The 19,396-nt window shown below is 35.3% G+C and overlaps 1 protein-coding gene across 1 annotated transcript in view; it reads right to left on the reverse strand.

Moving 5' to 3' along the window:
* Nucleotides 1-19: 19 nt before the first annotated feature.
* The window catches only part of LOC127801005 (sugar transporter ERD6-like 5), a 46,840-nt gene continuing 27,463 nt past the window's right edge, over nt 20-19,396 (reverse strand). The window contains exon 17 of the mRNA XM_052335747.1: nt 20-197. Coding sequence (XP_052191707.1) covers nt 135-197 — 63 coding nt within the window. The 3' untranslated portion in view covers nt 20-134. The remainder of the gene's footprint in view (nt 198-19,396) is intronic.

Consider the following 19,396-nt stretch of genomic DNA (forward strand, 5'->3'; position numbering starts at 1 on the left):
TTTCCAGCTATCCTCTTTATTATGTGGGGGCACGAGTTTGTCCTGTGTAGTGTCAAACCCACCCCCACCTAATGTTCATAGGAAATATCTGAAATAGATGCAATTTTTACAGTCTAACTCGATAAGCTTTTTGCTTATGTTAAACTTCTACCCAGAAGAAAGTGGCAGTCTAGACTTTGCAAATGAACTTGGCCTACCTCTGACATGATAACCCATGGGAGACCGCCCAACCCGGAATAGGAGGAAAAGTACCCCTAATTTATCTTTCAAACAATCAACTTTATTCAGAGTAATATTATGAATCAGATTTAGCTAGGAATGGTAGGCTCAACTAAATTTTACAGAGCAATGGCAGGACTGAAAGCTAACACGCACCTGCTGCTGTAACCTGCCAAAAATTCCATATTGCCTCATCTATTGGCTACATCAAGAACTTGGAATAGGATGTTTATTAACTAACCTTCGGAAGTGCACGTCGCCCAATTTTATCCATTACGAGTACAACCATGAGGGAGAATGGGATCTGTTAAAGCACTCCAACATGCATCAGTAGAGAAACACCTCGACCAAAGTTTGTTCTGCATATTAAACTAGTTAAATTCCAATAACCTGAATAATACCAACTGTTGTAGTGCCAATGCTGCTTGACAAACCTATCATAAACCATAGACTTGGATAGTCAGTCATTCCTCACCCAGTACTCCCTTCAACTCATTGATTAAGTTGTGGGTTAGGGCATCACCTGCTGCTTCAAAAATTGAACTTGCATAAAATGAAACCCCATTATACCTTCCAAGTTGTACAAGTACCATTAGCCCAACTCCAACTTAACTTAATTCCAAATATTTTCACTAAAAAGATCAGGTAAGTTGTATACAAGTTTTGATGCCACACATAAGAGTTAGAAAAGGGCATGCAATGACTGAATGAACATATTTACGCTGGAAAAGATCCAAAAAACTTGATTCAGGGAGTTGCTGGAGGTTTTCCATGAAATACTACAACAAAATACTCAAATCAGTTCTCACAACCGTGCACAAAAGTAAAGGTAAGTCCAAACAGAACAATACTCATATTAAGCAACTTTCGTTGACATATAAAAGTTGAAAGTGGTACTCTGATCTCAGCTGCTTCTTGGGAAATATCAATATTCTTTCCCCTCAAGCGTCTTAGAGTTGTCTCTACCTCCTTTTCTCGACCAATCTTTTCCTGCAAGACATTTGTACTCATGTATTCAGCATATTATGAGATTTTCCTTTCTTTTCTTTCCCATTCACTATTTTACTGAATTACCTTAAATGATAATAGAAAGTAATAGTAGCAGTTGTGCATTGCCGTAAATTTTTATTGGGTATGCTTCTGGTTCAAAAATGACTTGGTAAATGCAAAAAATGTTCATGATTGACCGTTGAAGAACATTTTTAAGCCAAACTTTCAACCTAAGAATCCTCAATTCCTTAATATACTATTTTGATGATTTGTCAAGTGATTTAACAGCACTAAGAAAATTCAACTTGATGAAAGAATTGGATAATCATCTTCTTTTCTCTTCCTATTCATTTTATCTGCATCATGATTTTCACATCAAACTGGAAGATTTTTTGGAACTACCACATAGATAAGAATTATTGTTTCAGATTTTAATACACTTATCAGCCATTTGAAGACTCTGGAATGAAAAAGGAACCTATAATCTGTGAGGCTTATTTTCTTATATGTTTGGATGTTATTAACAGCTTAAACGCTGTAGAGCTAAAACGCTAACTAACAGCGTTTTCGGAAAGCCATCACCCACCCGTTTTTGCAAAAAAGCTCTCTGGAGCTTCTTGAGTTGACTAGATCAATGACCATTTCACCCTCCAATAATATCAAAATTTACAACCCCTATCCCTTACCTTCCCGAGCCTCATTACTGTCATCTTCTCCTTCACTTCATTGCGCTTATCTTCCCTAGCAGATCGCTGCCATCACCAGCGCAGCAAGCCCCCATCGCCGCAAGCCGCCATCGCTGCCCAACGCCGCCTATCGCTGCCCAGCGCCGCCATTGCGCAAGCTGCCCTGCTAGTAGATCGTCACCCAGTGCCGCCCTGCTACCATCGCCGCAAGCTTCCATCGCCGCCTTGCTAGCAGATCGTTGCCCAGTGCCGCCTTGCTACCATCGCCGCCTTGCTAGCAGATCGTCACCATCGCCAGCGCCCATCGCCGCCCAAAAATAAATTTAAGTATTCATAAAATTTTTGTGTATAATCTTGCTGTGTCTCTTATCTAATTTTGAAATTTATAATTATTAAGTTTATTTAATTATCAATTATTGTGTCATCTATAATCTTGTAATTTTATAATATATATCAAATTTCTAACTGTTTGAAACAAATTTAAATTTAAGTATTAATATTTATTTAAATGGTAAATACTTAATATGTATTGATAAAATTTAAAAATAAATAATTTTATATAATATCTCAACATATATATTGAAGATTTTTATGAATTAATACCTAAAGTATAAAAATTATATATATTTTTATTTTTTTTATAATTTATTAAGATATAATTATAAGTATTTTAGCAATTGGACATCAATTTAATTTTTTTTTTACAAAATTATATTTTTTGAATTTTATTTATATTATTCAGTATCATGTCCATTTTAGTCTTTTTGTCCAGTTCTAACAACTTATCAGTTTTTACAAACCAAACACATAACTTTACACTAATAACTTAAAAGTACATTATCCAAACACATTAACAACTTAAATACTAACCAACTTAAACGCTATTACATAACTTAAACACTATCCAGCTTTTCAGCTCTTTAAAAAAAGCATAGCCAAACTAAGCCGTAATCCATTTTGTCCATTCATCTTCCTTTCTCCTTATTCCAGCCTCTTCGTTGTTCATTACTACTCTGTTATTCTATTCCTTTTATGGGTTTTGGTTAGATTTGGTAGGACGCTGCTCTGTTTCTGTCAAAACCCAGAAATATTGGTATTGGTGCGAGTTAGAATGATCCAAGATATAAAATTCATATAATCTGTTGAATTTTGACTTAGTACTGGTGATGGTTTGAAGAAGTCAAAATAAATTAGGATTATTCATAACTAATAAATTAACAAATATCTGATATTGTTTGTTAGTTATTTTGACTGGATATTATGTCATATTATTCTCCATTTTATGCTCATTTCAATTTATATTTTAGCTGTATAAATTAGAGTTTACGATTGAATAAAATATATGACTTTTGCTTTGGTATTTTTTTTCATTCCCTTTTCTTCTTTCTTCATAAAATACCAACAAATGATATCAGAGCGTTTTTCTTGAGGGACCTGTGAGTTGAGAAAAACAAAAAAAATCATATTCACAAACACTCAAATTCAAGCCAACAATCTGCAAAGATGGAAGCAGAATCAAGTCACGGAATACCGGCAACACCGATATTTGGTGGCGACAACTATCAAGTATGGGTTATTAAAATGAAAGTTCATCTCAATGCACTAGATCTTTGGGAAGCAGTTGAGGAAGATTATGTAGTCGCTGATTTGCCGGTCAATCCAACTGTGAACCAAATAAAGATTCACAAGGAGAGGAAGACAATGAAGGCTAAAGCCATGGCCTACTTGTATGCTGTAGTTTCTCCCAATATTTTCACAAAAATCATGAACCTGTCTTCAGCAAAAGCCATTTGGGATCATCTCAAATAAGAATAATAAGGCAATGAACGAGTAAAGAATATGCAAGTGTTAAACTTGATCAGAGAGTTTGAAATGCAAAGAATGAAGGAGTCAGAAACTGTGAAGGAGTACATTGACATACTGCTTAGCCTTGCTAACAAAGTGAGGTTATTAGGTAAGGATTTTCCTAATCAAATAATCATTGAAAAAATACTTGTTACACTTCCAGAGATGTATGAAGTCACCATCTCTTCTTTAGAAAATGCAAAAGATCTGTCAAGCATTTCCTTGGCAGAGTTACTTAATGCTTTACAGGCTCAAGAACAAAGAAGGCTTGTGAGGATAGGAGGAGTCGTCGAATGAGCTTTGCAGACACAAACAAGGCTCATCAGTGAAAAAAAGGTTTGGAATCACAACAAGAAGTTTGCAAATGCTGAAAACAACAATAGTTGAAATTATCCACTTTGCCCTTATTGCAAAAAAATCAATCATCCACAACACAAGTATTGGTGGAGGCCCGATGTAAAGTGCAACAAATGTGGTCAATTAGGTCACATCACAATTGTGTGCAAATCACAACAAGATGGAGAAGTTAGAGCTGCTGCTGACCAACATGAGGAGGAGGAGTTATTTTAACTCTACTCAAAAAAATCATATCCATGCCTATGCCCAAAAATGCCTACACCCAAAAAAATGCCTATGCCCCAAAACCTATAACCATACCTATGCCTCATAACTATAAAATCATAAAATGCCCATATGCTATATCCAAGACATGCCAAAATTTAAAATTTACATTTGTAGCCCCAAAGTCAAGGAGGAGTGTTGAATTTTGACTTAATAGTTGCTGATGTGGTTTGAAAAAGTCAAAATAAATTAGGATTATCCATAACCAATAAATTAGCAAATATCTGATATTGTTTGTTAGTTATTTTGGCTGGATATTATGCCATATTATTCTCCATTTTATGCTCATTTCAATTTACATTTTAGCTGTATAAATTAGAGTTTACGATTGAATAAAATATATGACTTTTGCTTTGGTATTTTTTTTTTCATTCCCTTTTCTTCTTTCTTCATAAAATACCAACATAATCCATCATATCTAATATAAATTATGTGATGATGATAAGTATTGCTTTTATAAATTTGTTGAAAGGGCTGGCGGCCTCGCCGAGGAGCACTGCTAGAACTCGTTGGGGAAGTTGAGAATCGCTTGGCGGCCTCTCACTGCGTAGGCAGCTTTGTTATACGCCCACGCCGCCTTTTCCGGCATCTGGAAGGTCCCCAGCCACAGCCACAGCCACAGCCTCGCGCTGTTTCTAGCCGGGTCGCGTATCTTGGTCGAGTACATCCCCCACGGCAACCGTTGAATGCCGCGGTACTTGGTGGCGATGTCTCCTCTCTCCGCCCCTGTCGATGATGGTGATGATGGAGGCGTCGGCGTCGGCGAACGGCAAGCAAAAGGAGAGAAACGCCGCGGGCGAGAAAGGTAAATTGAGAGAGAGAAATGAGAACTTTGCGAGATAAATTTAACGAACTCGCTGAATTTTAAAAATATTATTTATTAAACTTTTAATTGTTATTACTTGTTTATTAAATTTTTCGTTTCTAAGATCAAGCGATCTTGTAATGGGTAATGAATGGTTGACGTTGAATAAAGTTCAGTGAACAGGTAATAATAATTCAAAATTCAGTGAGTAAATAATTACATTTTTAAAGTTCAATGAATGTTTCTTAAAATTTTTAGGATTTCGTTAAGTATGTGGGTATTTTTTGTTTGTAAGATGTAACAAACAGTTGATGTTAAAAAAAATTCAGTGAGTAAATAGTAACAATCCAAAATTTAATGAGTAAATAATAGTTACATTTTTAAAATTCAATGAATATATGTTAAATTTACCCCATCAGCAACATTTCAACATCTCATTGGTTTTCATTGCACAATCTCCTATTTACCACATCAGTGTCGTGTCACAAACTTCGTAGGAGTTTGGTGAAAAATTTTAAATATGAATAAATTTTATAAAATTTCAAATATAAGTTACCATTGTAAAGAATTAAAGTTTAATGACTAAAATAGAGAAAGATATCAAAATTTTATAATCTTTGATGTGATTTAGGATTTAGGGTTTAAAATTTATCCGTCAAAATTATCAGAGTCTTGACATGCATATATGTTGACAAAATTAAAAATATATAAATGTTTTGATTAGATATGATTCACTTAGTCCCATTTGGCTTATGGTTGATCTTCTAGTTGGTGTGAACTGTGAAGACACGTGGTGCTTCTTTTGACATCTAAGACATTATGCATAAGATTTTGGAGGATGGACTTAACATGTGTTGCAACCAAGTGAAGCTTAATTGAATTGAAAATGAAAATCGAATAATGATCGATCAGAAGGAATGCTTTCAGAAACTTGTGCAAGAATTATAGGATACAAAATATCTGCATCAAAAAAATGGTCTGCAACAGAAGATCAAGAACTAGGAATGGTTGAATGGCTGTGATTCAGAGTTTTCTGGTTAAAGTTCATATTAATAGCAACACTTCCTGAAGGTACCGGACACTGTCTGTCAAATTATTAGATAACTAATACTATGCTGCAAAAAACAATCCCATTCGCAAGGCCAGGCCTGTGATTTGTGTGAACAAATCTCTAAGATGTAAAAACTAGATTTGCATTCAAACCATCTATCACCAAGTTAAGTGGTAGGGTGGCTCCCATGTTGCAGCTGTGGCAGAAGAAGAGGAACCTGGATCTGGGTTTTCTCTGAGAAGTAGGGGACTTGATGTCTGCCCATCTTCTAAGCCTTTCGCGTCGTCCATGTCTTCTGGGTATGTATCTCAGTATCTGTACTGTACTGTGGATAGTTCAAGTGGTGTGTTGGGGAAGTAGAGAAAAAATTGGAGTTTGAAAGCAGAGGAGATATGCAACAAGCAATAAAAACAAAAAAAAAAACAGAAAGAAAGAAGGAAAGAACGTTGAGCAAAGATCTGAGAAGATCAATGGACTCTGACGCGCCATAGACATTTTTTAATTGATACAGACAAAAATACGCAGGAGATGGGATTCTCTTGTGATTTGTCCTTCTGCAGCTCTACTTTAAGAACGTGGAAAATGTACTTAGAATCAATGTTTTGAAAATGGAAGCGGACAGTGAATTGCCCTATTAACTGAGTTACGATCAATTAATCCGGTTAAATTGGAGTAATTTGAGTCGATGATGTCATATATATATATATATATAATTAAATAATATATATTTTAATATATATATTTAAAAAATAATGCTACACAAACGAACACAACAACAAACGGATTAACAAACCCAGGTTATCGCGATATATTGGCATTAAAATATCACGATAACTTGGATTTTAATTTTGAGTTAATTTCAAAATCCGTCTTGCCCAAATTGATTGTTTAGGGTTTAGCTCGCTTTCTCTCTCTCTCTTAATTTGGGCATTCTCTCTATCTCGCTATCGTGCACTCTCTCTTACTCTTTCCGATAGAGGCGGGCGTACTCTTTGTTCCCCCATTACCGGCAACTGTATCCCTCTCGCTTTCTCTCTCACACCTTCTCCCTCTATCTCTCTGTATCTTTTAACCTATCGTGTCTGTCGAAAAGAATAACCCTAGCGATGTGAGATCGGACGCCTCCACTCCACCGGCTTCATCTCCCCCTACCGTCGGCGACGAGATTTGAAATTTCTAGCCAAAGCAAGAACCCGAGTCGAAAATTCATCGGATGCCCCTCGTTGGAGAAGTTTCAGTCTCTGTATTTTTTACATTGGCACTCTCCATTCCTCTGTATTTTTTATGTATTTTTGTTTTTACTATCTATCTTGCTTTGGTAGATCGTGAGCTGCAACTGAAAAGGATGACATCGTCCTGTTGTTGGTACTTTCCGTTCCTCTGTATGTATGTGGCCCCTAGTCGAGTTGCTGAAGCTTTATTACTGGGGGAATTTTGCATTAATGTTGAAGAACAAATTCCTGTGAAGCATTTCATCTCTTTAATGGGCCATTCCGCACTAGATCCATTTATTATTTGCCACTTGAAGACGATATGTTCACTTGCACCAAAATTGATGAAATACTTCTAAATTTTCACATTCGTTTCTTCTCTGACATGTATGGAACACCCATATGTGTATTCTTTTTAAACAAAGTTTAAAGCCTTGTTGTTAGACTTGCTGGAAAAGAGGAAAAAATTCTTTACAATCATTCTTTTTCGCTGAAATGTTCTTTATGATCTTGTTAGGCAATAAGTTTGAACCACTTGTATGAGTCTTCTGTTTTACCAAGCCCCATGTTAACATACTTTATGGGTCCAGAATAAAGTAGAAAATAAGTTAGTCACAGATGTATAATCTAGGTGGCGAATTGATGCGAGTAGTATAATTGTCTAGCTGAGTCACTTGTGTTGGATTCAATGTTGTCTAAAAAAAAACTTGTTTGGCTGCCTACCCCTAATCCATGTAGTGTGATGATTGTGTTGGATTCAATGTAGCAAGGAATCTTGTTCTCTTCATTATAGTGTTTTATTGCTTCTAAAAATTCTTGTTCAATTGGGCTTGTTGTGTCATGCACTTGAATCAATTCACAAGTTCAAATTCAGCTTATGACGGTAGCTAGAAAAAAAATTGTGATTGATGTAAGGACATATTTTATGAGGCTTGTTGTCTCATGCATGTGATTGATGTAAGGACTTAAAATCCATTTTATCTCGTAACTTGCTATGTTGTGTCCTTTGAGGAGTATTTTTCTCTTGATAAATTGCTAAATAATTAATACTATGTTTTATTTAGTTTTGAATGTATTAGCAATTGTTTGACATATTTGATAGTGTATAAATTTATATTGTTTTAGTATATAAATGGGAGGATATTGACAGTGATGAAACATTTCAAGTATAACTATTTAATAACATAATATTTTTCAAATTTAATTATTTAAGTTAAGATGATGTCCAATTTAGAAATGAGTGAAAGTTCAATCAACTCTCCAACCTCGCATCAAGGAATTATGTGTGAGCATGGTGTGCATGTTTCGTGTTATACTTCATGGACTAAATTTAATCGTGGAAGAAGATTCTTGCGATGTCGATTCTAGAAGTTAATTTTTATCTTATACATTAAATAATTGTTAATGATTTTCTTATGATTGATTGTTGAATGGTCTAGTGGACAGGATAATAATTGCAGATGGTTTCAATTGATCGATGATGAACGAACCAATCCTGAGAAAACTTATGCGGAGCTTTGTTGGATAAGTTAAAATGGAACATGGAGGTTAAAGATGAAAATGAGAGATTACTTCGAGAAAAGATATTGAAGGTTCAGAAAGACCATGATGTATAATGGAAGAGAATTTTCAATTGAAAATGAAGTTTCAAGAGTATAGGAAGAAAGAAATTAAGTTTGTTAGAGTTCTAATAGTGTTAGGATTTAGTTATTTTTTGTTGATTATATGGCTGACGAAAAATGAGGTACCACCATATGTACTTTAAGATCATCCAATGAAACCTTGCATATTCCAATGGCAATGGAAACATTGCGTACCACCATATGTACTTCATGTAGTGCAACGATTGAAGATGAAGACCTTACAAATCTAATGAAGACCTTAAAATAGAGTGCTGCTTTTCTAGGTCTTTTTTATTACAGTAGGTTATGGTGATCATTTTCAGGTCTAATGCTAAGAATGGGCACTATGTATTTGACATGCCAACTGTGGCAAATAGCATTGGGATCTCAACTGTAAAAATTCTCAAAGAATTGTATAAATAATTTTATCAATCCTAAACTTATCTTGTATGGAGACCTTACAAAGCCCACAAACATGACCCCCAATACCTCAAAGAACCTCTCTCAAACTCTCCCCTCTTCTAAGACATGAAATTAGCATGTGCAAAATTAAGAGGTGTACGTCACAGTATCATGCATTTTCTTTCTATTTGCATTTTCTGTTCATGGTTATGGCTAGTCAATTCACAGTATCATGCAAAATACAATGACTATGGCAAAATACAAACTGCAGAGGTGTACTTCAATCTCATTAAGAATTACACAGCCTATCATGTGACTCCAGCAACACAAACTACAAATGAAAATGCAAATTATAAACTGCAATGGTTTCTTCATGATACAAATTACAAATGCAAAACCTATCTAGTGTCTCCAGCAACCCCAAATACACAACCACAAATTCAAATGCTACAAATTACAAATGCAACTCCGGTAACCCCAAATACACAATCACGAATTCAAATGCTACAAATTATAAATGCAAATTATAAACTCCTGCAACCCTAAATACATAACCACGAATTCAAAGCCATAAGCTACAAATATATTAGCGTATTCAAAAGCCATTACCCGTCCAAAGCCATTACACAACCACAAATCCAAAAGCTGAATATTAAATAAGTTTAAAATAGTTTACATGAGGAACCAAACAACTACGAACTTCCTCATTGCCCTCTAGCTGAAAACAGTAGCTAGAGTTGAAGTCTTGAAGACCTCAATAAAGAATAATTGCAGTACTCTTCAATCAAGTCCCCTGCTTCAACAAAAACACAATGAAATTTATCAAGGAAAATTATGAAGAATTATGCAAGCCAAAAATCATAAATAAAGGCCAAAGTGTCATGTATACTTAAAGATGGACAAAAATAAATGCAGGTATACAGTTTTAGGGACATACAATGCTCTCAAAAATTTGGTAGGTTGTCATCGAGCTGTTGGTGGGGCAAGGACATTGGCATACATGGATAACCCGTGCGAGAGGTAGGCGCCATAAGCACTCTATGAGCAACATTCCAAGATATTAGTTGTAAAAAGATGCATGTATATCAACCTAAAAGACATTGTTGCAAATTTTTAAATTCAAGTTATATTATTACCTAAATTTTATCTAACTACTTACCATCAATTGTTGTTAGTGGGACATTGTTTCTATCATTCGTCTTCTCAAATAAAATTGATTATCTTCTAAAATATGCGAACGCATTGCACAATTTTAAATACTGCATAAATATAAAAAATCCTCAACAATACTAGTTCAATTAAGATAAGCTTAGCATATAAATATTTATTCTATTTCTTGTTGAAACCGAGTGCTTGAAAGGGTGGTTTTGCTTTAAAAGACTAAAACCATACTCTATGCTCAATGTGCTTGTTTCTTTCCCCTAGCTTTAGCCTTTTAGTTCAGTCCTAAAAGATCCCATTAAGTATTTGTGCCAAAGCGTGGGCTTAGTCTTGTAACTCTGGCAAAAACCAGAAGCTTTAAGTTTAGAGTGCATTGCACTTAAACTTTTGTGAAAGGGATCTTTTAGGACACCATTCTCATATAGAAGGTTAGATAATCAATTTTGAAATGTTGATTGTGATGATCGTCCAACTACTAAGTTGAAGCTAATATGCCTTGTATTTGTATCTCCTTCTTTCCAAATTGAGTCATAGGGTAAATGTATTAAGAAAATAATGAAATTGAAATTTCAATTGTATAATTAAAACATCCATGATGCAACCACTCGAGCTACCAAAATATCATGTTGAAGTTTGAACATCATAAGGGAACCACAATCATAATTCACTTGGAGCTGTAAAATCTTAACTGCCAATTTACAGTGTTGTAAAATCTTAATTTTCCAATTTATGCCTCTTTATATCTAACCATACATTAACCTCATTTAGGATCCCATCTACTCCTGATAGGTACTCACATACTTCCTTGAAGGGATTATCATTGGATCATTGCACAAAACAATATTCCTCAACCCCAACAGCAAAACCCATGATGGGAAAAAACACACAGAAACCCATAAACTAAATGAATAAAGAAATGCATGCACTTAAGGCTGAAAGGAGATAAAGAAACCTAGCAAATAAATGAAACGCATCTCTAAGACAAACCACATACCATTCCCTTCAAGATGGGGGCGTCCGATCTCTCACACCACTAGGGTTCTTCTTTCCGACAAAGACGGGTGAAGTAGAGGAGAAAGCAGATGGGTTCAAAAATACAGAGAGAGAGAGAGAGAAAGAAATAACCATTAGCAATGGGGTGAGGACGGAGAGAGTAAGAGATAGCCAGCGAGAGATAAAGCGAGATTGAGAGTAACAGAGTGCGACCTAAACCTTAAACCAAATTGGGCGAGGCGGGCGGCTAAAAATTTTGAGGGTATCCTTGTAATTTTTGGTGAGGGTTAACTTGTAATTTAACCCGGGTTTGTTAATCCGTTTGTCCTTGCGTTCGTCCATGTAGCATTATCCATATTTAAAACACTAATCTTATATATATGATTATGAGAAATGATATTATTAACTAATATATAATTAATATTTTATATATAATAATTATATATGTTATTAAATAATTAATTAATAATTATAAATTTAAAAATGAGTGACGAGAGTGAAAAAAACTAAGGTCAACCCAATTTTTGGTTCACCGATTCGATCGTATTTTGACCGAGTTGAAAGGCATCTAATTTTTTAAGTCAAACCGAACCGAATAGGCTAACGATTCTCTATTAAACTGATTCAACTGGCTGACCAAGTCCGATTTTTAAAACATTGCTTAGAACATAATATGGATGTATGATGGATCTATGCCATCGCTTCACTTTGATAAAGATGATATGACTCATTATTATTATTATTATTTTAAAAAAATCTAAATAATATTAATATAATTTCACAATAATTATACTCCCCATAATTAATAACTAAAGTGATAATATTATAGCAAATCAATGTTTTAAAATGTCAAATACCTTTAATTTTAAATAAAAACATATTTTTTTTAAATAATTGTGTGAGCTATATATATTATTTTCTAACAATTCAAGCACTATATTTCATATTTACTATTTTAGATTCAACCTAAAAGATGAAATATTGTGGAGCCCTATTAATCCATTATGAATTATAATACATCACAACTTAAAAAGATAGTGTAAAAGATTTAGTTTATAACATGTATATTATGTTTGTTTGTTGGCAATGCTATTTATACACTATATTTTGATTTTGATATTATGTTTGATACTTATAAGTACTTTTGTTTAATAATTTTTAAAAGGTAGTTGATGGTTTATAAAGAAGTGTTGTTTTATTGCCCCATTATGTCGACATTAAATAACTCATGAAATTTTGGAGATATATTTTTTTTTTTAACATAAACTCAATATAAATCATTTCCCGACAATCCCGCTCTACCTTCTCTACATACCAAAAATAAGAATTAGTAAACTAAGATAGGTAATCATCATAAATGCAGAAGCAATAATCGAAACATAATATAGTACATAACCTTATTCACTTAAATCATAATATAAAAATCTATACCATAGTATATCTTCAAATACAAAATACATGAAGACTTATCTTTCAAAGATAATAACTAAATACCTCAGATACAATCAAATGATACATCAATATCGGTTCCTCAAAACATCACTCGAATACATAACACTTCTACATAGTACTAATCATCAAAATAGTATGAGATTAAAAGTATATTTGTGTAATGCCTCATTTTTCCCAAGCGTGCGTTAACTCGAGATTTCAGGAATATTTTTTTTTTTAATATTATATACAACATAAGTCTCTCGATATACATACTCTCATCATAATCATTTCCCGACAATCTCAATTATATCTTCTCAGCATATCAAAATTTAAAAATTAATAAACTAAGACAGGTATTATCAATCACATCAGCGGAAGCAAGATCGAAACATCAATGATATATAACCGACAATTTCTTTTACAATAACCAATTCGATGTTTCACATGAAAATATCAAAATACTACACAACCTCTAAACATCGTAATCATAAACAAAAACCTACGAAAACTAAACATAGCAGCTACATTTCGATGACATTCTTTCCCTTGGCGCCATTGCTTTCACCTGGAACGTTTGAATATTCCAATGACATAGTCCAAATTAGATGCTGAATCATCTAAGTGAGAGTTCAAAAACATTTTCACGCAGATATGCAAAATCATATATAAAATCGATAAATCCCGACATGCCCCAGCTTGAGAGAATCCCACATAGCACTTAGCCCTAATCGGGAAAATGCAATCTCTCTAAAAGTGACACGACCACATCGACCCATTAGCAAACACAATCCTACTTAAGAGGGACAACCTCGACATATGAACACGGGAATCACCCCATTGTCATTGTTAGGCATTACGCTCCTACTCAAAAGTATTTCAAAACCTAATGCAACCCTAGCCCCAAGAGTGTCACATCAGCACTATCTCCGGAATCTACGACACCTCAGTATTAATGTTATTGCTCAAAGGAACCTGGGGTGATGTCTACTCTCAGCCCCGCCACTTGAGTACCGTAGGGTGAAGTCCGTCTCAGCCCCGTCCCAAGTTGGTCACTTAGCATTAACCCTTTGCACGCATTCTGAGTGCTGACACTCGAGAGCTACATCACAAGTTAACAACCCATGTCCCACTTGGACAACACATAACATGCAAATGCCGAAAATCATAACATGCATATAAAATCAACATTTCGATGTATGCGACTACCGTGTGAAATTTAATGCATGTGTAAACCATCACAATAACCTAGGCCATAGGGATGAACACTCACAGTAAACCATTCACATGCCACAAACAAGTTTTTTCTGGTAGAACCACTCACCTTTAGGCGCAATTCGAATTCTTCTTGAAAAGCGCGATACGCCTCGATTTGCGTGCCCACATTGAACTTCGCACGAGTCACTTCGCCTCAACCCTCAAGGCACCCTAATCATCATTTTATCCAACAATTATAATTTTTCCTTAATTTTCTCACATTTTCCTATTTTTTCTCCCATTTTTCTTCTCTAATAATTCAAAATAAATATCTACACAACTATTTTCTCAAATATTTTTACATAATAATTTATAAAATAATTTTTCAAGAATTTTGAAAAAAAAAATCAAAATTTACCCATGTGGCACGCACCCCCACGCGCGGGCAAGTGGGTACGGGTGGAAACCGGCGCGTGGCTGCACGTGCCACCGTCTTCTTCGATGAACCAGCTGCCGACGGTTGCTCCGATGGCCGTAAAATTGGTACCCTCTTGAAGCCCACGAAGAGTCGATCACAATACCACCGTTTCTAGGCCGAAAGGCCACCGAAAAACCAACCAGAAGGCGAGTTGCAGGTCGCGGTAGGCGGACCGCCTCGCTTTTCCGGCCACCCTCGAAACACCTTCAAACCACGTCGAAAATTCACCAAACTTTTCAGAAATGCTCCTCTCGCCTCAAGGATCAAAAGCCCCTTATTGGATTCCCTTGATTCACCCTCAAAACCGAGCAATTTGATGCTCCAAATTCGGCCCAAAACCCTTGGTATTTATAAGCCAAATCCGACCCCCACGTGGCCGATTTTTCGCTAAAACTCCTCCCACATGCCTCCTAGACCGTCCTTGGCCATGCCCTGACGAGATTTGCTGCCCAAATCTCTAGATTTTCAGGCCCTAATTCGTGGCCAAATTTGCCATTTCTGAGCAGATTTTTAAAAATTATAGTTTGGCCCCCCTTGAACTTCCTTTTACATTTTGGCCCTTATCCTCAAGCCCCTGATCTTCCCAGCATTATCACTAAGACCCTCAAGATTTGTACCTCTTATTTCTCCCTTGAAACTTTCAAAAAATTACCGTTTTGACCTCCCTCGGGCAAATTTAGAAAATTACACTTAGGCCCGATTGATCGTTTTGACCTTAAATCCACTCGATTCAACCCGAAATCACTTAAGGGTTGTTCTACACATAAAATATTAGTCTTAGACACACTCCGTTGAATTTTTGGACATCGTCTATAACAATTCGGTATTACGACTTAATCGGCAGCTGTATTTTTGCTGTACCGAAAACTGTTCCCGATCTTATTTCTTTTATCACTAAAAATCTTAATTTAAATCACTCATCGATACTATACCATTTTCCTTGGCTATCTAGGGTTCGGGATACTCCATCTGACTAATTCGATCGTCTAAAGCTGCGTTAGTGTACCCTATAGTCTCATTTTTCCGCAAATTCCATTTATGCCCTTCATTAAATACCGTTTATATCCTCAAACCATTCTCGGGTATTACAATTTGTCTCTTCATGATGAAGCAAAATACCAAAACCATATACTAAATCCATCAGACACGTCACCACGTGTCATCACGTCTCAATCACTTCCATGTCTAAGCTGTAAGTCCTATTTGGAACATTTGAATGTTCTAGAGGCATAACTCAATTAAAAGATGAATCTTCTATTGAGGGTTTAAAAATATGACACATGGATGCATGATATAATAACATAAACAATCATATGTTCTAGTGTAACTTCCCTGACCTACTAACCCGGCACGAAACCCTAGGCAAAATCTCGACATGCTTTCAATATAATCCTAACGTTATTCCATCAATTGCTCTTGGAGAATTACGGCTATACTATCAGGGCGACATCTCATCCCGATGCACAAGTATCAATATGCCAATAACATCATGCCATATAAAAATAATGATTTTTCATGCAATAGTATATGAACAAATATGACAAAATGATCATAAATTTTGTGACTATCATGCTCAACATAACACATATGAGTTTTTGGGAAAAACCACTCACCCGATACCCAAAATTTAGTATACCTCGAAAAATGTGCACTGCCTCAATTTGTATACTCGACCTCAATTTTCATGTCAAATATAGAAATCACTTAAACACGAGCCACAATGATCCTATAAATCATATTTACACATTGAATATATCAATACCTCAGTTTCTATATATTTTTCTTTATTTTTCTCCCATTTTCCTCTCTAATATTCCAAATAAATACTTTCTTAACTAATTTCTCAAATATTTTTCCACAACAATTCATAATATTCTAAGAACTTTAAAAGAAAATTTCAGAACTTACCTCGATACTTCGTTTGCATGCATAACAAGTCTAGTTTGCATGAAATCTAAGAATTTGGAAAGAGAAACACCAAATATTTTTGCACAACCCTCTAGATTGTATTTTTCTAGATTTTTTAGAATTTTTCGCTGCTGGAGGCGCCCTCACGCTCCACCACAAGGTCCTCCGTGCGCACTGTCGACTGGAATGTGTGTCACACGCGCCGGTATTCTTCTTTACGCATGGTCGCGACCAGTTCTAGTTTTTCAACTTTTTCTCTTTCATTTGAGCTCTGTTTCGCCTGCCGTTTAAACCTACGCCTTCATCTTTTCATTCTCTATAGGATTATAACTTCAAATGCATTGATCGGAGCCATTTTTTGACTCGTCAAACCCATTTTTTGGCGAAGCCCATTTTTTCGATGAAGTTTCATATTTCTCTTAATTCTTGACAAAACTCGCTCAAATTTTCCAGAACTCACCCTTTGGACATGGGGAACAAAAGCTACTTAACTGTTTCCCTCAATTTTTCCTCAAACTCTAGGATCTGAGAGTTTAATTTTTCACCCATTTCGGTCATCTCTTAAACCCTCTATTTATAGACAACCCCGAGCCTTGCAACGCTCATGGATGGTCAATCCAACCTCCCTGAGGTTCTACCTGCCCCAGATTAGTCTAAAAATACCATTATTCGACAACCAAACATGGATTCAACGCATCAAAATTTTGGCTAAGAAACAACCGAAAATCACGTAAAATTAGCCACCCTTGTGGCCAATGTCGGCCTAAGCTCGACCCAAAAGCATCATTGACCACTTTCCTAGAGCCTTTTGTGGCTGAAAGTGGCTGTCGGCGGCCAGCAAGGTGGCTGGTCAGCCATGGCAGATTTCCTCATTGCAAGATTTTGCAAAATTACACTTTGACCCTTATAAATTTTTATTTTCACTTTGGTTCTTTCCCTGAAACCCCTGACCTTCCAAATAGTGTCATTAGGACCCATAAGCTCTATACTTTCCATGTCATCCCCAAAAATTCAGAAATAATGTCCTTTCATCCTCCCTTGGGCAGAATTAAGAAATTGCACTTAGACCTGAATGTACATTTTGACCGTAAACTCTTTTGTTTCTTCCCGAAACCACTGAAAGATTGTTCTACATACTAAATATAAACCTTTTTGGGGTTTCGTTGACTTCCTAGAAGTCTCCTATGACAATTCAGTTTTTCAGCCCGAATTGTAACTGTATTTTAGCTATAATGAAAATTGTCTCAGTTCTGATTTTTTTTAATTTCATAAATCATGTCTCGAGACACTTATCAATATCATATCATTTTTCTTAGATATCTCAATTTCAGGACACTCTCTGCAGTCAATTTGGTTACTCACAACTATACCGAAAATTACATTATAGCCTTAATCTTATAAAAATTTCATTTTCACCATAAGATAAATTACTCTTAAGCCCTTTGCAAAATCTCGAGTATTACAGTTGTTAATTCTTTGAAAAAATATTTATAATTATGTAATTATCAAAATACTTTGTACAAATAATATTATTGTTTTTCTAATCAAAATTATAGTATGTTCATTTATTTAACATGTGCATCCCCTCTTAGCTTGTGCAAAATTATTAGTTTTTTTAAAAATATATTCTATTAAACGTGTAAATATTAGCTTTGGTGTTAAACTTTATTTATTCCTAGAATACTTATTATTTACTAACTATGCACCTTTACTTTTATATATTTATACTTATTGTAACCTAATCTTGAGGGGACACGCATAGTCTTCCTAGAGGAAGCGTCTCACTCACGGGAGGAAGAAATCCTCCTGGATGATATGATTTTATAGGAGAGTGTCACTTTCTTGGTTAGCACTTCTTCATATAATAAACCTCACACCAAACAAACCCGATCGAGTCACTCTCATGGGAGAACATCACATAAGACCTTCTACCAGACAACTATGTCCTGTCATTGCTCTGTGCGATAACAGCCTACCTTTAAGGCATTATATCTTTTAAAGGACTACTCTTCCAAGGGATTTCACAAATCCGATTCTATCCTTAGATCAAGATAACAACTTACACCCCATTTGAATGCATGCCACATGCCCCTTTCATTGACATCAAAGGGCATGCATAAATACCCCTCTTCCCAACCTGATATTTTAGAGAGCTCTTTCTTGGAATCTCATAAACATGTAATTAACCTACTTATCCTTCAAAAGAAATGCCCTACACTTTTTCCAAATGACTTGACTAGCTTTTTCATACATTTCACTTGCCCATACATAGCACTATGGAGGCACTATTTAACTTGAGCATCGGAGCGTCCATGTAGGAGGAATCTCCTCATGGCTTCTGACTATTTTCTATCTCGTAGTTACTCTCCCAGATAGCGAAACACTCTCCCAAACAACTATCTCACTCACCAACTCCAATCCTTGAAGTGCTTATTTGAGAATCCCAATCCAGTTAACTTCTCCCCTCAACAGAGTCAGGGTTCCACTGGGCAAGTAAGTGGCCACCTGACTCTCGACTTGGGCGAGTCCCTTCTTGTGCTTTGCCTGTCTCGTTCTACAAATTTAACTTGTTTTCAAGGCAACAACAATACTTGTTACATTGCATAAAACTACAAGTTATATTGCAATATTTTATTTCTCATTTTTTTTAATTTCTACCATATATCCTACTATTATAATCCATATCATGATTAAGAATTTTCTATCAACCTTTTTTTTTTTTTCCAATCTCTTGTACTAGAACTTTTTTTTTTGTTATGTTCATTTACTTTAAATG

The sequence above is a fragment of the Diospyros lotus genome, chromosome 5 (genome assembly GCF_014633365.1).
Source record: "Diospyros lotus cultivar Yz01 chromosome 5, ASM1463336v1, whole genome shotgun sequence".
NCBI lineage: Eukaryota > Viridiplantae > Streptophyta > Magnoliopsida > Ericales > Ebenaceae > Diospyros > Diospyros lotus.